Below are 21,210 nucleotides of genomic sequence, written 5' to 3'. Positions count from 1 at the left end.
ACCATAAAAGTCAGTTGTTACACTGGTTTAGAAAGGGGAGATGTCTGCAGGATGTTCAGCAAGACCCAGGTACATGCCCCCAGGCACTCCTAGTCCTTAGCATTACTATCAATAGACTGAGACCCACACAAAATAGTAATATGCTGTTCTACACCATAGCAGTTACAAAGTCACTAGGTGACAGGAATTTGCAGTTCCTTGTTGACCAAAACATCCTTGCATGGAATGTATTAGGTGTTAAAGGTGGAAGGTTAAGGATTAAAATAAATCATCCTCTTTTTAATTAAAATTTATTTTACATAGGTGGATGGGGAGAAGGTGCCTTTGTCTGTTGGGTAGATTCTTTGGAGAATAAAGCAGAAGGAAGTAGGACTGGGAATTTGGCTACCCAGTAACTGGATTTACAGGTAACGTCAATAAATGATTCAGTAGTAGTGAGCACCAGGAAATTCAGTTAAAACAAGGCAATCATTATAGTTTTCATTAGCCAAGCAAGATCAGGGTCTCAATGGTCATGCAGTGAGATACAAGCCATACTAGGAAGTTAAGGAGTGGTATTAGAGAGCCGGGTAATAATGTTTTTTCAGCCATGAGGTTAGATTTTTTCTTTTTAACTATTTTTAATACATTAAAATATGTCATAGTACAAAATTCAAAAAGTGCAGAATAGTACAGTGTAAAAAGTAAGTCTGTCTCCCACCCCATACCACAATCCACAGTTCCATAGCCCAGAGGTAACCATTATTGAGTTGCTCATATAGGCTTAAAAAAATCAATGAACAAACCCACAAGCGGCAGTTTATTATACACACTTGCTTTTTTCACACTGATATAGAATTTTTATATTATTGTGATGCTTGTATGTAGTATTGCAATGCATGAATGGAGCATACTTTAATCAATTCCCTACTATAAAACATTTAAGTCATTTTCAATCTTCTGCCATCCTGACAATGAGAGAGTCAATAACCTTATACAGGCATCATTTCACACATGGAATAATCATAATAAAAGGACAAATTCCTAATACTAGGATTGTGATCAATGGATTTTGCCCATTTAAAAAACATTTTAATTGTAGAAAATATACATATTATAAAATATGCCATCTTAATTATTTTTAAGTGTAAAGTTCAGTGGAATTAGGTGTACTTACAATGTTGTGTGACCAATATCCAGAACCTTTCATCTTCTAAAACTAAAACTCTATTCCCATTAAAAGTCTCCCAATTTCCTCTTCTTCCCAGCCTCTGGCAGCCACCATTCTACTTTCTGTTTCTGTGAATTTACTCACGATATATCATGTAAGTGGAATCTTAGAGTATCTGTCTTGTTGTAACTGGCTTATTTTACTTAGCAAGCATCTTCAAGATTCCTACATGTGACAGGATTTCCTTCTTTTTCAGGGCTGAATAATATTCCATTAGATGTACATACCACATTTTGTTTATCCATTAATTTGTCAGTGGATGCTTGGGTTATGTTCACCTGTTGGCTGTTATAAATAATGCTGCAATGAATATGGTATACAAATATCTCTTTGAGATCCTACTTTCAATTATTTTGAATATATACCCAGAAGTGGAATCATTGTAACATGATTTTGTCATTTTGACATTTTGTTTTTATTGCCAAGGTATTCTCCATAGAGGTTATAATAATTTATGTTCTCACCAACAATAAATGAATGTCTCTTTACCCATACCAACATTGTGTGCTACCTAACTTTTTGATCTTTGTCACTATGACAGGGGGAAAATATCTCATCAAAGTCTTTAATTACATGTATCTTAAAAGGAGTGGAGTAGAAACTTCTTTTTATATGTTTAAGACTGTTTTAAAATATCTATTAATAGAAAATGTGAGGTACAGGAAAGCCAACAGGAGACAATTACCATTGAAATGATAGTTTATTACTCATAGTTCCTAAGAGAAAGGGGCATGCATGCCACAAAGGTCAACAGAGGGAAGCACTGGGTCAGTCGGGAGCAGAGGGGGAGGGAGAAATTCTGGGCAAGGGAAGGAATTTACTGTGGTTTCCTTGGGAAGGAATGGGTGAAGCAGGGTAAGCAGGCCTAGGACTGGCTAGTTTGAATAATATCAGCCGGCTCTGGGGCATAGGAGATATTCCTAGCTATTTGGTCCTGGGCACTGGGGTGATTAGGTCAAGTGCATACTGGCCTGATTGTGAGAACCTTATGAAGGAGATGGTTGAAGAGTGTGGACCCTGGATTGGTTGGTTTGCATTTGGAAAACACGCCCCTAGTTTATGACTCCACTCAGTGAGGGCGGGAGAGGCTTGGGAGATCAATGAGGAAAGCAGGAAGCCAAGGCAAGGTGACTCAGGCATATTATCAGGCTGTCTAGAACAAGGTGTATCAAGCATAAGCATTTAGGGCAGATGGTAAAGCACCGACTTTATAGAGGCTAAAAGCATGGTTAATGCAAACACCCATTTGTACTTCCTTTTTTGTGAATTCTATTGACATCTTTTCCCCATTTTTCTATTGTGTAGTTTCCTTACTTATAGATTCATAGAAACTCTTTACACATGTAGAAAGTAAGACTTTTTGTATAATACGCATTGCAAAAATCTTTCTCTCAGATTGTTGGATTTCATTTGTTTTTTTTTTCCTCCACGTGGAAATTTATTTTTTTATGCACTTTTACAATTTCAGGATTTTGTGTCACACAAAGACCTTTGTTACTACTCTAAGATGATAATTTGCTTCCTGTTTTCTCCTAGTACATTATAGCTTGAGTCATCATATTTTAACCTTTGTTCCATTGCTGTGTCTGTTTGTGTAAGAGGAAACAGAAAATAGGTGCCAGCAACAAGCTTGGAACTTAATGGCAATCCGTTATTTTCTGAGGCAAAAGTTCTTTACATAGTCCCACCATATGCATATATGTGTGCCATACCTGTGTGGCATCAAAAATGTGAAGGGGTGTCAGTGTAAAAAACGTCCAAACCTGTAAGAATTTTTATGAGTTTATTTGAGTCAAGCTGACGACAATTGCTGGGAAGCAAAATCTGAAAGGATTAAGAAAATGCTCTGGAAAATGGCAGTTTGCACCTTACTTTATGCATTACAATTAAAAGAGAAGAGGTAAGTGGATTACATGAAATCCATTGGTGATAGATTCAGGAGGTGGGAGAAGGCTAAGCAGGAAACCTCTGGGATTGGATCAAAAGTAAAATGATAGTCCCATGCTTCTTTTGCACAGGTAGGTTTAGGATAGTTAACAGCCAACAATTAATATGATAACAATAACAATGAGGGGAAACTCATTTCTTTTTAGTTTCCAATTGGTTTTCCCCTCTACATTTCCATCCATCTTCTTGATATCTTTCACTATTTTATTATTTTGTAAGTTCCTTCAGTGTTCCTTCCAGAGTAATCAATAGGTGTGGCAAGGGAGATTGCAGATACTTAGACCTGGATTTTCCTTGCCCTATTAAATGTCACCTCTTTGACTTTACAGTCAAATCCTTCTACTCTAGTCTGATCTACCACTCCTTTCTTCCTTTTGTTACTGTCCCCTGCCACTTACCTCTGCTCTAGCTAAATTAGACCTACTGCGGTTTTCCTAACTAGATCCTGATTTTCCAACCTGCTGATGCTTTTACTCTTCCTGTACCCAGGTTAGGAGTCCTCTTCTCCATATTTCTGTGCTTCAGAATTCTACACATCCTCAGGGATAGCTCAGAGCCCACCTTTTATCTTAAAGCATCCCACTACTTGATAGTGTTATCACTTCTTTTTCTGTGACCTTGCATCATGCTTGTATGTACCTTACACCATTTATTATTTGCTTTCCTGTTTTTTTAAGCTAATTGATAGTAGCCTTAAGAACATTGAAAGCAGAAAGCCTATGGTATTCTTGGTATTCCTTGTGAACTCTTAGCTCACTGTCGTGCATGTGGCCATGCCATTTTTAAAGGAACAATATATGTAGTGATTAGTGAAGGCTTCCTCCAAATAATCACACTACTGAATCACTATTTTACAAGGCAAACTTAAAAAGGAGAATTTTCTTCTGAACAAATTTTCTACATCAAGTCCACCTACATTTTCAAGTATTTAAATGTTTAATGTTAGAAATGTCGTACCACACTGGAACCGTCATGCATCTGTTCCAGTTTTATTTTTGCTGGCTGAGCTCCCAAAGGAATATGAATGGGGAAGCAATGATTTTCAAATATTTTTCAAAACAAAACAAAACCTTTTCTTTAAGTGAAATTGAAGGTGGAGTCCCAAGATATAAAATGAAAGCAGAACTAGTCTAGGTGAACAGTGTTTCATGCATCATACATGGTCGTGGCTTTTTTAATATTTGTGAAATAAGTCTGCAGAAATTTAGGGTCCTTGAGGACACAGTTGAGGACACCCCTACTCTAGCAGTTGAATACCAAATCAATGCTTTAAGATCAATATTAAATACCAACAGTGTATTCAACATAAAAGTATCAGTCTTCCTGTCCAATTTCCATACCTATCTATGAAACCAGAGCCTCTCTAGATTTATAATCATTGGTTCGATCAGATAAAAGACAATTTTCTTATAGGATAGGAATAAAAAAGTCCTCACTGACATCATTCATTTGTAAATTATATTCATATTTTAAAGGAATCATTTTAGCCCTGGCAGGTGTGGTTAGTTGGTTGTGTGTTGTCCTGCAGACTGAAAGGTCTCCAGTTTAATTCCCAGTCAGGGTGCCTGCCTGGGTTGCAGGTTCAAGGGCATGTGCAAGAGGCAACTGATAAATGTTTCTCTCTCACATCGATGTTTCTCTCGCACTTGTCCCCTCTCTCTAGACTCAATTAAAAATGTTTTTAATCGCTTTATGTAACAAATGAAAATAAGAACTATGGTGTTTACTGGAGAAGCTTTTCAGCCTCTAAAGAACTTATAAAGTGTTTTGAACTTGAGCAGTATGTTTTCATCAGTGAACTCTGCCACATAACCATGGAAATGAAATAGTGTTTGGCGAGCATAGAAACTTGTTTGCCTTTTCTGTCAGAGTTATAAATTCTGATTTAGCTGCAGAAAGAAAATAATTTTTAACAACTAGGTTAAGTAGGAACATTAACACTCTTGGAAAATATATTAATTTTTGAAATATCTCCTGTCAACAGAATATTATGTAATAGTTTTGATAAGATATAAAAAAAGATGTTTCCCCCTAAGCTAAGGTTTAATTGGCTTAATTTCACATTTCGCATTTACAGATTTACAAAGAAAGTCAGAGCAGAGGTGATACTGAGATTTGTTATGTGTACACTTCACTGTGAACTTACCCTGGGTAATTTATCATGGAAAATTAGCTCATTTCATGAGAGATGCACCAGAAAAACAAGTTAAGCTGAAAATGGATAATGGTCCACACGTGATAAACAGTCTGTAGATAACAGAGGTTTGTAGATAACAGAGGTTTGTTTGCATTTTTTCAGGGAAGGCTTTAGTGGGTGTAAAACAGTACCTCCTATTGCAGCACTAATCACAGCCAATAGAAATAACATTGCAAATGCTCCTAGGAAAGTGTCCAGCTAATTGTTGACACTCAGTAAGTGATAGCTGCTTATCACTGAGTGATTTAGAAGCATAAATCTCTAAACAAAAATTAAAACACGTTACTTACATTAACTGAAAAAAATATACTAGCATTACTGAATGGGAACTAAATGTAAGCAGCTAGTTTTGTGGGCCCCCTTTTTAAATAAACTTTCACAACATAAGGAAAAATTATTTGCTTCTTGTGGAAGATAAGAAAAGCCAGAGATAGAAGCTCAACAAATTTTCAGGTCCAGATGCTGAACCTTTATATGAAGTCTTTGTAATAGAGACAATTTATCTTAAACAGTATCATCCTTAATTACTCAAAGAAAATTTTGAATGCTAGAGATTAAACTCAGATTTTGAGAATTTAGAAAGTTATTATTTTGAAAAAAATCTTATTTAAAATACTTTGATAAGCATATACTTTGAAAGCTATCTAGTATTTAGGTTACCTAATCTAGAGAAAGATCTGTTCCAATGGGAATAAATCTCTGCCCTCTCCATCAGGAAGCAGCCCTGGGACCTCTCAAACGACATAGTGACAGGCAGGGTGGATGGGATGCAACTGTGCTGGTTCTTCCATATGTCCAACTCCTTCTGTGTAAGTCTTTGCCCCATGTACATTATTTACAGGGCTATCTCATCTAGTCCCATGGTTTCATTACCATCTATATTCTGGCAACTTTCAAATCTATTTCTGAACCCTAGGTGTCTTCCCTGAGTGTCACACTAATACTCAAATGCCGTCCACTTGAATGTTGTAGATATTTGAACTTGGAATGTTCAAGTCTATTGATTCCCATTCCTAACCCCCCACACACTTTCCATACAGGCTCTTCCTACAGTATTCCCCATCTCAGTTAACAGCAGCTCCATTCTTTTAAGCTGCTCAGGCTAAAATCCTGTAGTTTTTGGTGATACCTCCAATCTTTTCATTGTTCACCTCTGATCTTTGGTCAGAAAATTTTGTCAACTTTACCTTATTAAAGATTCACTTTACTGCAATCACCATAGTGCATGTTTTCATCATGTCTCCCCAAGATTATTGCAGACACCATAAAACTGATGTACATGCTTCAATCTTGTCTCCCAATAGTCTATTCTCCACTCAAGAACAAGAGGGATCCTTTTAAAACTGGAAGACACCATGTACTTCTTCTGATGAAAACCCTTATGTCTCTTACCCAGGGAAAAGGAAAATCCTTACTATGACTTAACAAAGTTTAGTTCTGGCAGCCCTCACCCCACCCCTTATTTAATTCCAACTTCCTAAGCTGCCTCTGATCTCATGTCCTAAATCTCTATCTCATACTGTCTGCTTTTCCTATACTGCACTCTGTATTGACCCTAACACATACCAAGCACCTTTGCACCTGATACTGTTTTTGCTTGGAATATTCTTCTCCCAGATATCTGCCTGGCTCATTCTCTCATACCTTTAAGTCTTTGCTCAGATGTCACCTCCTAAGAGAGGTCTCCCTAGACCACCTGTATAAAATAGCACTCCTCCTCTGATACTTATTATCTCCCTTACCCTGCTTAATTTTATGACATTTATCATATATTATTTATTTATTCATCTCCTCTGATAAAATATAAACTTCCCAAATTTAGGGTTTTTGTCTCTTTTAGTGACTAATATATCTTTGGCTTCCTACAAGACTGCGTAGCACATAATATACATTCAATAAATAATTTTTTAATGAATTATAGCTAAATCCACCTCCATAAATCTTATAGTTCCAGACATTTCTGGCTTCTCAGCTTTAGTTAGTATAGCTACTGTTGAATCTAGGTTTGCATTGACTAATCAAGCAAGCCATTAGAACTGAACACATCTTCTCAAGCCAGCTCATTGAATTAAGAATTTCAGGACTACATCAAAATTACAGCTAGACTATTTTACAGCAATTGTGGGTAAGAATTCGAGCTGAATGGAAGTCCTACAACTATTCAGTTAAAGAAGAAAGCATATCAGGACTGGTAGGAGAGGTGAAGATACAGGATGGGATGTCCCCATAACCACATGTGACAGATAAAAATAAGGAGGGATATTTGAGGAACGAGAGGTCCCAGTCCCATACCAGAGCCCCCAGAACAGGGTTCTGGTGCCAGGAAGATAAGTCATTATAACCTCTGGCTATAAAAATCAGCAGGATTTGAGGCAGTGGGAGACAGACACTGCTGGTCCATGCAGTTCCTCTTAAAGGGCCTATGCACAGAATTACTCAGACTTACTCCCTCTGAGTTCCAGCACTAGGGAAGCAGTTTGAAGTGCATCAGATACACACAGGAATAAACTGAACTGTCTGGCATCAGGGCAGGAGCTGGAGGGGAGCTTTCTTCTAGACAGAAGTACTGGCAGAAGCCGCTCCTCCTTTCTGAACCGTTCCCCCAGAAAGCCAGCAGGCAGGTACCATATCTCAGACTCCATCAACCTCCACATGGTTTGACCCACAATGGTGATTCCCTGAGGCCCTGCCTGGCCCGACTTTCAAGCCCACCCAAACTGTTTCCAGTGGCTTTTCCAAATGAATGGATTTTGTTGGCCCATGTTTCCATTTTCTTAAATTCTCTCAAATGAGCAGCACTGGCTTCAGCAAGCCTGTCCTTCTCACTAAGTTGCCCCAAGCCGGGCCCTAGCAGCAGCTGGCCTTGGTTCACAGCTTGGCCTCTCCTGGGTACATTCAAGTCCAGCACAAGCAACAGCCATTTGCAGATCACTTAGTAGTTTATGCTGTGTGACCCCAGAGAGAACATAGGCGGAAGCTGACCTTGGACATGCCCATAGCAATCAAGGCTCAACTGCAAGAGGAGGGTGTACACAGCCAACACAGTGGGTACACCTTGAGTAACCAGCGTGGATAATAGGGGGGGCTGTGCCACTGGACCTATAGGACACCTGCTATATTAAGCCACTCTTATCAGGCCTGGGAGATGTAATAGCTCTACCTAATTAATAGGAACAAACACAGGGAGGCAGCCAAAACAAGGAGACAAAGAAACAGGGCCCAAATGAAAGAACAAAAGAAAACTATAAAAAAAAAAAAGAAACAAACAAACAAAATGAAGAAAGGCAATCTGTCATATGCAGGGTTCAAAACACTGGTTATAAGGATGTTCAAGGAACTTAATGAGGACCTCAACAGCATGAAAAAGATCCAGTCAGAAATGAAGGATACACTAATTGAAATAAAGAACAATTTGCAGGGAATCAACAGTAGAGTAGAAGAGGCTGAGAATCAAATCAGCGATTTGGAATATAAGAAAGCCAAAACAATCAATCAGAACAGAAAGAATAAATGAATCTAAAAAAATGAGAATAGTCTACAGAGCCTCTAGGACAACTTTAGGCATAACAATATTTACATCATAGAATTGCTGGAAGGAGAAGAGAGACAGCAAGAAATTGGAAAACTATTTTTAAAAATTATGAAAGAAAACATCCCTAACTTGGTGAAGGAATAGACATACAAGTCCAGGAAGCACAGAGAGTCTCAAACAAGATAGACCTAAGGAGGCCCCTTCAAGACACATCATAATTAAAATGTCAAAGGTTAAATGCAAAGAGAGAATTGTAAAAACATCAAGAGAAAACCAGTTAGTTACCTATAAGGGAGCCCCTGTAAAACTGTCAGCTGATTTCTAAAAAGACCATTGCAGGATAGAAGGGATTGGAAAGAAATATCCAAACTGATGAAAAGCCCAGACCTACAGCCTAGATTACTCTACCCAGCAAAGCTGTTATTTAGAATTGGAGGACAGATAAAGAGCTTCCAAGAAAAGAAAAAGGAGCTAAAGGAGTTCATTACCACCAAATCAGTATTACATGAAATGTTCAAGGGTCTTCTTTAAGAAAAAGAAGATAAAAAATATGAACAATAAAATGGCAATAAAAACATACCTATCAACAATTGAATCTAAATACAGCATAAGGAATAGAGTAGTCAAAGAACATATATGCAGGACCCATGGGCATTAATAATGGTGTTGTGATTGCCTAGGGGAGTGGGGGTGCTGGGTGGAGGAGGGCAAAAGGGGAAAATTAGGACAACTGTACTAGCACAAATAATAAAATGTAATTTTTTAAAATTTATGGGAAATATACCTATATCAGTGGATTCAATCACATCTGAAATTTTGTTTTTTCTTCCTTACTCAAACAACCTTAAAATCTGTCTCCATATGTATTCCCTAGTTTTCTGCTGAAGCAATAGGCAAAGCAGTATAAAGGCTTCTCCTTAATTTGACTTTACAGTTGACATCAGGATATACCCTGGTTACAGACCTGGAGGTGGCGAAGAGTGGGATGAAGGAGCCTAAGGGGGAATTATGGTTGCTCTCTCATGAGAAAAAGCAACAGTCTTCCAACAAGAAGAGCCTTAGGGAACATGTCAAGGAGCCTAGGTGGCTCAGTCACTTTTGGGAATTCTGGAGCCTCCAAGTTCTCCAAGAATAGCCAACTTCTCCAGTTTCTATTCTCACTTCCAGCTCTCCCCAGCTGATAAAAAAGAGAAACCTGGCAAAGCTATGATTCAGCAGACATTGCAACTTGACAAAATAGAATAGAATTACAGTTTGGATTCAGCTTGTTACCCCAGGGGAGAGGGAGGAGATTTGGAATTGAAGATGGTTTTCAAAGAGGTCTTTAATCAAATCTGTAATTTTAAAAAATTAAAGCATTCATGAATCTTGTATGATTAAAATTAATTTCAAAATTACAGTATAGTATAAGAAGTATGAAAATAATTTTTCTTCAGAATCTCAGAACAATCACTGTCCAGTCCACTACAATCATACCCTCTCCACATGACATGTACACAGAGGTGCGTTCCTGTTATTGGACTGCTTCCATGATGGGGTCTGGCCCTGCCCCCGCAAGGTCTGGGACCTTTCCCATGTGAAGTGACCTCCAGGTTCTTGACTTGTGCATGGAAAATTTTAAAACATGAGTCCGGATGAAAGTGAGAGTAACTGTATTAATGTTTGGGACAGTGAGGCACAAAAAAGGGCTCCTAGAGACAGGGTCAGGTGGTCAGCCCGGGATGAGCAGCCACTGCCCATTTGTCCCGTAGGTTCACATTTCGACAGAACCATTATAACTTAGGATAGAAACGAAGTACACACCTGAGGAAAGGGAGCACAGATGTACTCAAAGAAGAGCATCTGCTGCCATCCTTTGATCGGATGGTTTTATCTATTGGGTTAGGCAAAAAGTTTGGTTTTTTCCCATAAAATAAGAGACATGTTTTTCTTTTTCATGAGTAACTTTACTGAGTTGGATATTTTGAGTGTGTTGGCTATCTCCCTCATGGTAGAAATTTGATCTCAATTAATATCTCAGTTTGATCGCTATCAACTTCAACTGGTCTCCCCAACTGTGGAGCATCGTCCAGTGAGAAATCTCCAGCACAAAACCTCACAGACCACTTTGGACATGTTCGCTCAATCACAGCACCTTCTCCATACACTGCACAAATCTTTTTTTGCATTTCAGTTTTATTTTTACCTTTCTTGGAATAATAAAGCATAATATGCCAAAAATGTTGCTTATTTTCTTTCATTTTCAATTTTAAAATGGCTATGCAAAAAACCACAATTTCAATGAGTTTTTTAAAATGCACTCTGATATGACAGCCGTCACAATACAATCTAACAAAATTGTTTCTAGTAAAGTTAAAGACAACTATGCACTAATAGAGCCATCTTATGGAAAACAACAAACTTTTTGGCCAACCCAATTATTTTCTATAGGCAGGAATTTTAGGGGAGGTCCCAGGGAAAGATTTCAACAGAATATCTGTTAGATCTACAGGTGTGTCATTTAGCAGGCTAATGTAGCAAAATGAGCATGTAGTGGGGGCAGGGCAGGAGTTATTCTCTGGTTAGTTTCACCTCTATCTTGGATTAGTCTAGCCATAATTGGCTTTTTGTTACCTTTCTTCCTGACAAGGTAATTTAAACCATTTTCTCTTAGGTATCTTTGGTTACAGAGAATAAGGTCTTGTGATTTATTAGTTGACTATTAGTTGCTCAGCTATTCCAGCCATTTGTTCAGCCATTTGTCTCAGTTTCCTCATTCCACTTGCCAGGGAACGACTTCCTTAATAACCCGCCTCAGTTCCCAGAACCTATTCTAAAAGTTGGCCATTGTTATTCTACCCAATCCTATAGTATAAATCTGGTCTGGTCCTGCCTTATTTTCTGCTGGCTGCAATCACTTCTCACTTGCATATACCATCTCCCAAATTCTCTAAAAGCACCCACTCCTTCCCCTATTATAACTCTGACTTCTTTAGACTATAGCCCTTCCTCCATGGTGACATATTCATGAAACACTTTGAGTAAAAACACTCCTGTCTCAAATTTCCTTTACATCCTAGACAGATTAATTTTAGGGCAGAACTTAGATAACCTAGATAATATAACATATAATAGGAATATCACAATGGTATAGGACCAAAAAGGGAAGGTACCAAACTCCTCCAAATGTCATGAGAGAAGACTGCCAAGAAGAAATACCTATTTAGGATGATGATGATGATAATGATACAGATGTATGTTCTGAGTGCTTTACATAGGTTTTATCATTTGATTTGCTCAATGACTCTAACAGGAAAATTTTCCTGTTATCCCTATTTTGTAATTGAAGAGACCAAAGAACAGAGAGATAAGTGACTTTGCTTGTGATCACACAGCTTGCAAATGATGGACCTAAAATTCAAACCTAGCAAGTCTGGCTCCTGAGTCCCTGCTCTTAGGTCATGGATGAGAAAATAAATTCAACGGGGGTTGAGGATGGCATTCTATCTAAACCAAGGGATATATTCTTCACCCTGTGTATACTAATTGTATACACAAAATATGAAACAACATAGAAAATATGAAACAACATAGTTTGTTCAAGAACAAGGTACCTGGTATGGCAGGAGTGTGAGTAGTGGTAGAGAAGAATGCTAAAAGGTAGGCAGAAACTGGTTCATGAAGGGGCTTATTTGATGGATTTTATCATACAGGAAATGAGTTGCTGAAAGGTTTTAAGCAGGACAATAACATGGTCAGAACTGTATTTTTGAATAATCCCTCTGGCAGTGATGTGGAAGACGGATTGGAATAGATTGAAACGGAGGCACAGGTTACTCTCAGGAAGCACCTGCCTTATCCTGAGGAGATAATGAGGGCTGAAGCAGAGCATTAATGGTGGAAAAGGGGGAGATGGAGTTCAGTGCCTCAAAATGAAACTGAAACTTTTGTATTTCAAATGTGTCAACAGTATTCTAATAGAGGGAAATAAGATAATGGTGTTTCTGTATTTTCCCTTGTCTTCCCTTTAGTCGAATTATACTCATTAAAGTCTTCAAAGAGTCAAAAGATACTGTCTGGTTAGGTAAACATTATACAACTGTTCAGTCAAGAGTAATATATAAATATTATTTCACAGACAATAATGTTTTATGTTTTCACACTGACGAAATAAAGAGATGTAAAGATTGAATATTTTATTTTACAGGGTTTTAAAAAAACAAAACAAATGTATTTATACATAAAGAAAAATAAGAATTATAAACTAGAGCTTATTGTGATAACATCACCCATAACTTTTTAAAACCTTTCTCTGGATAGCCATTCAAAAGTAAGGCCAGCAAATTTTGTTACCAGAATATCTTCTATGCTTTGCATATTTAAGTTCTTTATGTGTTAAATGGATATATAATTAATTCATTGGACCATTATTGCTTATCAGAAATATTTTATTTTTTTCTCAGCGATGAGTGAAGCAGTTCCACTTGGAATTTCTAAGGACCCATTTTGATCAATACTTTCAAAGAATGATAAAGCTCATAAATAAAGCTTTAATTAAAATGACATATATTTGTCAATACAAGACTCTGAAAAAAGATATTTGTTAATAGTAAATCCACATTTATGAACATTAGCATATATTAGTAAATAGTTAATGCAAAAGACTCTTTTAGATATAATCTACTTCCATCAACATGTTAAAGAATATAAAAATCTAAAATATATTTAATAATAAGCGGCATGAAATGATTTTAAAAAATTTGTATGTTATAGAATGTTTTATTAGAAAAGTGCCATAAAAGTATAATGGAAAATATAATTTTGATCCTTTGAAACAGGGTGGAAAGGTAGAAGGACAAGCTTTTAAGTATTTACATGGATTAATGAGTGATATGCCAAATTCTCCTGAAATGATACCTACTTCCTATTATATCAGTGCATACTCACTATATGAGCTATTTTTCTTTAGAACTGTATTCTAGGAGGAGTACATTTTTGATCACAGAAATTTAAATTTAGTTAAACTTACACTTATATTAATAATTGTATATAGTAAATCAAAATGCCCTTATTTGTAATAAATACACTGTATATTATAAAAACGTTGATTAAAAACACAAAAGAGTGAAATAAAGAGTAAATTAGTTACAACATTTACATTGATATCCTATTGGGTAGATATGCAACCTTTGAAATCTACAATTATAGGTTTTAGTCGATGGTGATACATTTTGGTCATAACTTAGTTCTATTTGTATTTTTCTTTAACATTTTAACAGTATTCATAATAACTTAATGTTCATTATGTTTACCTGAAAACCATGTATATTATATATCATTAAAAGTATATTTGCTTCTTTTTTATTAGAATTTTCTGTAAAGGACAATGCTCGAAAAATTAACTTGTTAAGAAGGCAACTATCCTCCTTAATCATTTTCAAATAATGAGTAAAGATGAATCTTTGTGAATATATTTTGAAATCTTAGTTACGATAGTAGAAACAGGCACTAGACATTAAAGATTATATTTCTATGACTCACATACAGTATTCAAATTTTATTTGAGTATTTTAAACATGCAGCAGAACATTGCTATTCTCTCTAAAATGATCCCTTTTACAATGATGAAACTTAACTCTTCTTTAATAATTTTTTGAATATGATATTAATTATAAAATACCCAAATACTTTTGTTTGATTAAAAAATAAACACCTGTATTTGAATCTTCTGATAGTAAAATAACCAATACACCAGTTAGGGATAAAATATACATTATTCAAACTACTGTTCTACACATTTCAAAATTCATATGCTTTTTATAAATAGATTTACCTATTTGTCATATAAAACTTAGCTTTAAAGCGATTATTGCTTAGGATATAAAATAGGCTTTCAGAATATAATAGCCTATAAATAAATGCTTCATTCTCCACCCACACCAACCTCTTCAAAAGAAAGCCTACCAGTAGTCTTGTACAGTAGTGAACAATCTTATCCTAAAAACTGTTAGCCATAGAGAGAAAAGGAAGATGATTTTTATGTTAGAGCAGTTTTTATCATCAAACACCTAAAGAGTTATAAACTGTGAATGAATTACCCTTAAACAATGGTCTTTATGGTTAAATTAATTTTCTGAATGCTTTTAGGAGTAACGTTATGCTACCACATTTTAAAATATTTTAAATGACAAACATTTTACATTTCATGAATAGTACATGAAGACCTTTAATTTGCCTGGGAACTAAAATGCTTTCTGGTCTTCCTGACTCAAAGTAAATGCCATAAATTGAAAAAGTTCATCTCAGAATAAGGATTAGGCTATTTAGACACAAATAAATACCTAAATAATTCTTTATATACCCAAAAGAGTGGTATTCCCTCAGAATGTTTAAGTCATAGCCAAATACAAATTACTTGTGTAAAATCTAGCCTGCTGAATAACCAATTATTTTTAGGTTATAGCAAGTAATACAACTAATAAAAACCTTTCTTATTAGTAGAAATTAGGAGAATTATAAATCTAAAGTGTAATTTTCAATATTCCCAGGTGCCTGCAAGTGTTCTGAGTTTTTTTGTTTTGTTTTGTTTTGTTTTTTGCATAACAGCATAACAGCAACAAAGAATTCCTTTAAAATGTATATTGTTCAGCTTTATTTCAAATGCTGTGTAGCATAAGTACCCACTGCTCAGAAATAAATTTTTAACCATGGAAAAGGAGTACAAAAGGAATTTATTGCCCTATTACATAACAAATGCTCAGAGAAATGAGCATTAGTGATTTATGGCTTAAAGTGCTTGGGTCTGATCATCATTTTGGCCTCTTTGAAGGAGGACCTGTAGCCACCAGGGTGTGCCTCACTCATGCCAGGCCAGGTGCCCCAGAAAATCCCGTTACGGACACCTTTGTATTTTTGGTGATAATATTTGCCATTTAAGTTTGCAGAAAGACACGCATCAAACCACCAGCCTGAACTGTAGTAGAGACCACAGTTCCCGGACGGATACCGATCATTGTCTCTGTCTGGGGTGGTAAAAAACTTCATATCATGGTTGTAGTGTCTGTTGAAACGTAAAGCATCTCCAGCTGTGCCATTATAGTTACCAACATGTAAGCGGTATTTGAGAAACTCATTGGCTACATAAAAGTGATCATACAAGGCATAGAGTTTGACACCATTGAAGTCTTCAAGATCTATTCTTAAAATCATGTCCTTACTCTTGGTCAGAAGATGAATTTTATCATTTCCCAGCCAAAATTCTCTTCTGAGGTTTCCAAAGCCTATTTTGTAGTCTTGCCAGGTTCTGGTGAAGTTGGTGCTTCCGTCGAGACGCACCTGCAGCACTGTCCAACCTCCCCCCATGGTCTCCATGTCACAGTAAACTTCAAAGCTACTATTTTTGGGATCCGGTGTAACTCTGTAGGTCTCACTGCTTCTTTTGCCTATTGTGTAGTATTCAGAGCAATCTTTGTATATTAGATGTTGAACTGAAGAGGGAAGAAAAGAAAGATATTGGATTTTGTTCAAAAACTATGCATCTGAAGAATTCTTTGTATGTACAAAAGCAGTTTGCCAGTTCCATCTATGGTGACCACGGAACCCTGCCCTGCTAATCTTACTTGAACCTGTTCAAATTTTTGTTAAGGCATAGAGCCTGGTGTTACAAAGTAGACAACATACTTTGAAAAGAAAGCCTACCAGTAGTCTTGTACAGTAGTGAACAATCTTATCCTAAAAACTGTTAGCCATAGAGAGAAAAGGAAGATGATTTTTATGTTAGAGCAGTTTTTATCATCAAACACCTAAAGAGTTATAAACTGTGAATGAATTACCCTTAAACAATGGTCTTTATGGTTAAATTAATTTTCTGAATGCTTTTAGGAGTAACGTTATGCTACCACATTTTAAAATATTTTAAATGACAAACATTTTACATTTCATGAATAGTACATGAAGACCTTTAATTTGCCTGGGTGTCTACTTTGTAACACCAAAATAAGAGCCTGGTGTTACAAAGTAGACAACATACTCTTAGTTTGTTGACATCAACAACAAAGAAGAAGAAGAAAAATAATAGTTTTAATAATTTAGTAATATTTAGTGAGGGCTACCCTCAGTGGGCATTCTGCCAATGATTCTAGCCCTCCTACTCCATACATACAAAGGAATCATAGGCTTCTATTTCCTTACACCTTAAGGGGCTGGTACCCTCCACTGTCAAAAAGTTTTACAGGACATGTTTTAAGTGATGTGGTAAAATTCTAATGCACAGCATTGATCATACATTCACATTTATTTTACTTGCTTGACCACTAAATAAAAAAGCTCAAGTAAAAAGGAACTTTTTTCAATAGTATACCAATATTCTTATTCTGAATTTATTATCCAGGAAAGCATTTATCCACATTTCATATGTTTGGTTTCTAGAAAGAAATGACAGGTGATTGTGTTCAGGATAAGTGTAATAATCAGTTAACATGGTTCTGTAGGAATCAAACACAGATATTTACTCCCAGATAATTTTTATAAAAATTCATGCCAGATAAAGTAAGTTTAATATAAACTACCCTGAGGCACAAGAAATCTCTGCATGTGTATTTAGAATTCAAAATATTTGGATATTTTCCCAAAACTTTTAGTGAAAAATAGACAAAAAAATCTAATGGGTGCCCAAGGATGTTGCCTAAGATGTGAACCTCTCTGCTTTGCAATGTGCAGTGTAACCTCAGATACACGTTGCCTGGTGTATTAGTAACAGTGGTCCTTGAACCCCCTACCTGCCTTCACTGACAGATTCCCTGGGGATGGAACATGCATGAGGTGCTTGTTTCAAATGAACATGATCCCTGCCCCGAGCACCATATCCCTTCAACTTCACACTCATGGAAAGTCCTAGTCCTAATGCAGAAATGGCTTTCCAAAGTGTAACAAGACCATCAGAAGTAATGGCCCTAGGAACTCATATGGAAAGCCAGTGCTACGGCTGGTTCATGGGCAGAGTAGGTTGTTAGGTTTGTTATCTTTAACATGTATTTATTAAAGTTAATTCAGGTAATCTGGATGGTGAGGATGGGTTCTATTTTTATATGCTTGAATTCTAGTTTGAAGTTAAAAAAAAGAAAAGAAAAGAAGTAATAATGTATTCCTTCCTTTAGTGGCATGCCAAAACTCTCCTTAAAATGTTTTTGTGCTACTAGGTCTCAAAGCACAAAGTTTTATACACACATGAAACCATATCACTGCTTTTAAGATTCCAGCTATAAAATCTCCCATTTTCACTAGATATTTGGGTTTATGGACTGCAGATTACTTGCTAAAATCTTTTATACATCTCTTAATTGCCACGTGAAAAGGAGCAGCCAGCAGCAGACCACAAGAAAATGATTTTCAAAGAACTGAGCACAACCACAAACACTTACCCCTGTTGTTTTCAAACACTTCAATGAAGAGATAAACAAGTTGAATGCACTAAAACATTAAGAAAGTCTGTCTTCTTTTGATTTGTGTGTAGCTGTAGCATCAGCAAAGATCTTTGAAATTGAAAATGCTTTCTAATGGATAAAAAACTAATTATAATCTTTCTAATTAGGGTTGTATATCATTTCAATGGTCACACATTTGCAAAGATATTAGTTTCTCCTGTACTACCTTGATGAGTAAAAGGCTTAATTTATTTAATCTGTCATTTATTTAACTTACTTGCTCAGGTTAATATTTGTAGATATTATCTAGCTATATGACATTCATGGACAAATGATAAGAAAATGGTGTACATACCTGGATGCGATTGTATTTGTTGTTGACTGGGACACTTAGATGAACACTTGCCATCCAGACTATTGACAACAAATGTTAGATTTGCCACTTTGCTGTCAACGTAATTTTCTATATTGTTCATATTTACAAGATTTAGCTTCTCCATGTGACCCTGAAGCACGTCGATCTCCTTCTTTGCATTCTTTAGGTCAGAGGATAGCTTGTTAACCTCGTCCTCTAATTCTGTAACTCGGTTTTCATCAGCCCCTCCCGAGGTTCCTGTGCCCGGGATCAGCAGTCCATTTCTGCCCTGGTCTCGGTTGTCATCAGCCTGCAGTTTGCAGTCTTGGCAACATTTCTTCAGGTTGTTTACTATTTCTTTGAGGTTCTGGACTTCCTTGAACACCTCCTCCATCCTACTGAACTGCTTCGGGAGCTGAATAGTCAGCGGGGGCAGGTTCACCTGGTAGGGGCATTCACCTCCCTCCCCGCATTTCCCTCTGCTCTCTAGTCTCACCGGGCAGGCGTCCTTGGCTGATTCATCTTTAATTCCTTCTGTTTCATTGTTTGCCGCAACCAAAAAACTGTAAGCAGCAAGGGCAGCTGAGCTCAGCCAGCACCAGGTCACCAGCTTCATCTCTGCGGCGGCGCTCACCCCAGCAGGGAAGTGTGGTAGCATGCAGAGCTGGAGCTGTTTTAATAGCCGCGGCTGCCTGCCTGAGTCAGGCTGTGTTCTCAGAAAAGGGCGGGAGCACTTGCATCACTAGTTTCAGAAACTCAAGAGAGGTGGAGATTGTTCTCATCAAACTCAGTTTGCCAAAAACTGTAACTTATTCTCCATTAAAAGTATGCTCTTTGGAATTACTATTAGTTGGACAGATTCACAATATTGAACAAGTTTTACTTTCATCATTTACTTTATAAAACACAACAAAAATCTTGTATTTCAAAATAATTGTGCCCGAGGTAAATAATTTAATTGTACTTAACTCCAATGGAAAAATATTTTTTAAGAAAAATTAAGTGCTAGTTATCCAGACTGCCTGAACTGTCTGAAGAACAGAAATATTACAAAAAAATGGAAATGGTCCTTTTTTTATTTTTATTTTTAGAATGGGGCATTGAGGAGCTTGCATTTTCTTCATGTTGGACATTCAGGTGAAATCTTAAGCACTTAAAATTTTTAAAAAAATAACAAAATGCCACTTCCTGACTAGTGCCATGAAAAAGGGAAGAAAACTGGTAGAGGATAAAAAGAGCTGCTTTCTATTCCTCTGACCATAACATGTGTAGTAGAAATGACTAAAACACAGTCAGAAGTACATCATTGTCTTTCATTAAAACCAGCAGCCTCCTCCTCTGCCCTTCACCATTTTTTTTTTTTTTTATGTTTTATCTTCCTCAGCTGTCCAAGTATAAATCTTTGAAATTCCTGGCTCTGTTCTGATTCTTCTGTCTTCAGGCATCTTTGCCTTCCCTTCCCGCTGGCAGCCCTGAGAGCCCCACTTCTGTGATTCCTGCCTTTGTAGTACGTCCTTTCACCCACCCTCCATGCCTCTTGGTATAGCATGTCAGCACTCATGACTTTTCAAACTTCTGTTTCATATTTTTTTTAGTTTTCAAACTTTTTTCCTCAGAGGCTGAGGGTAAGGAGGAACAGCTTCAGTTGGAAAAACCACCTCCTTTTAATTTGTTTTGCATATTGGCATCTTATATAAGATTTCTTATTTTTTTAAAAAAGGATTTTATTGCTTTAAAAATAATTTCAAAATGACTCACTTAGATAAAAATCCAAATTCTTTATTATATTATTTAAGGTACTCTGTAACCTATTTCATATTTATTTCTTTAACCTGATTTCTTACAACTTTCCTATATACCCTCTTTATTCCAGCCAAAGTACCCTACTCATGTTCTCTAAGTGTGTCAGGCTCACTTTACATTACTCAACTGCTTTTAGTCCTGAACACTCAGGAGGCCTGGATCCCACCCCTGCATATACCCCTTATTGGGTATGTTGATTCTTAATATTACTGAGCCTTGGTTCTTGTAACTGTGAAGGAAGAATTTGGCTATTCTTTCTTCACAGGGGAATGATAGTTATAAAACTTTGAGTGGAGTGCTTCAGGGGGAAAAAAACAAGTGTGTAAATGTAACATTCTTTCCAAACAAATTTGTTGAACATGTTCTACACACCCTATGCCTCATTTTTCCTCCATCTTCTTCCAGTCTTTTAAAAACTTAAGCTGTTTTTCCTCTTCATTTCGTTCAGTATATTTAAATAAATTTTATACTAAAACTTCTACTTTCTGACTAAAAATATCTATTAAATCTTTTTGGTTGGCCAAAAGATTCATTTTTCTTTTTCTGTAAGATGGCTGTAGTAGTGTTTTGTTGTCTTTAACTTCATTCAAAACAATGTTGTTAGACTACATTGTGACAGCTGTCATATCAGTGTGCATTTAAAAAAAAGCTTATAGAAATGGGTAAATTTTTGTGTAGCCATTGTAACACTGAATACAGAAGGAAATAAGCAACATTTTCATCATATTATGCTTTATTATTTCAAGAAAGGTAAAACACAAGTGA

The 21,210-nt window shown here is 36.5% G+C and overlaps 2 protein-coding genes across 2 annotated transcripts in view; one reads left to right on the top strand and one right to left on the bottom strand.

Annotated features, from left to right (window-relative positions):
* The window catches only part of CCDC146 (coiled-coil domain containing 146), a 127,527-nt gene that overhangs the window by 6,794 nt on the left and 99,523 nt on the right, over positions 1-21,210 (top strand). The gene's annotated exons all lie outside the window — the stretch shown is intronic.
* FGL2 (fibrinogen like 2) lies at positions 13,625-19,320 on the bottom strand. Its single transcript, XM_054563876.1, has 2 exons — positions 18,643-19,320; positions 13,625-16,352 (listed from the first exon to the last, which is right to left on the bottom strand). The coding sequence occupies exons 1-2, from the start codon at positions 19,298-19,300 to the stop codon at positions 15,646-15,648; spliced, it is 1,365 nt and encodes a 454-aa protein (XP_054419851.1). The 5' UTR covers positions 19,301-19,320; the 3' UTR covers positions 13,625-15,645.

This window comes from Pteronotus mesoamericanus, unplaced genomic scaffold (assembly GCF_021234165.1).
Source record: "Pteronotus mesoamericanus isolate MK-2021 breed Mesoamerican mustached bat unplaced genomic scaffold, CSHL_Meso_final scaffold_85, whole genome shotgun sequence".
In the NCBI taxonomy this organism is placed as follows: Eukaryota; Metazoa; Chordata; class Mammalia; order Chiroptera; family Mormoopidae; genus Pteronotus; species Pteronotus mesoamericanus.
This window is presented reverse-complemented; position numbering and strand designations above follow the sequence as displayed.

What these genes read in the sequence shown, in the direction of transcription:
- FGL2 (XM_054563876.1), bottom strand. Translation starts at nt 19,300, where the DNA reads ATGCTACCACACTTCCCTGCTGGGGTGAGCGCCGCCGCAGAGATGAAG. An exon ending in ACAAATACAATCGCATCCAG is followed by an intron (nt 16,353 to 18,642) that starts GTATGTACACCA and finishes TTCCCTCTTCAG; the next exon opens with TTCAACATCTAATATACAAA.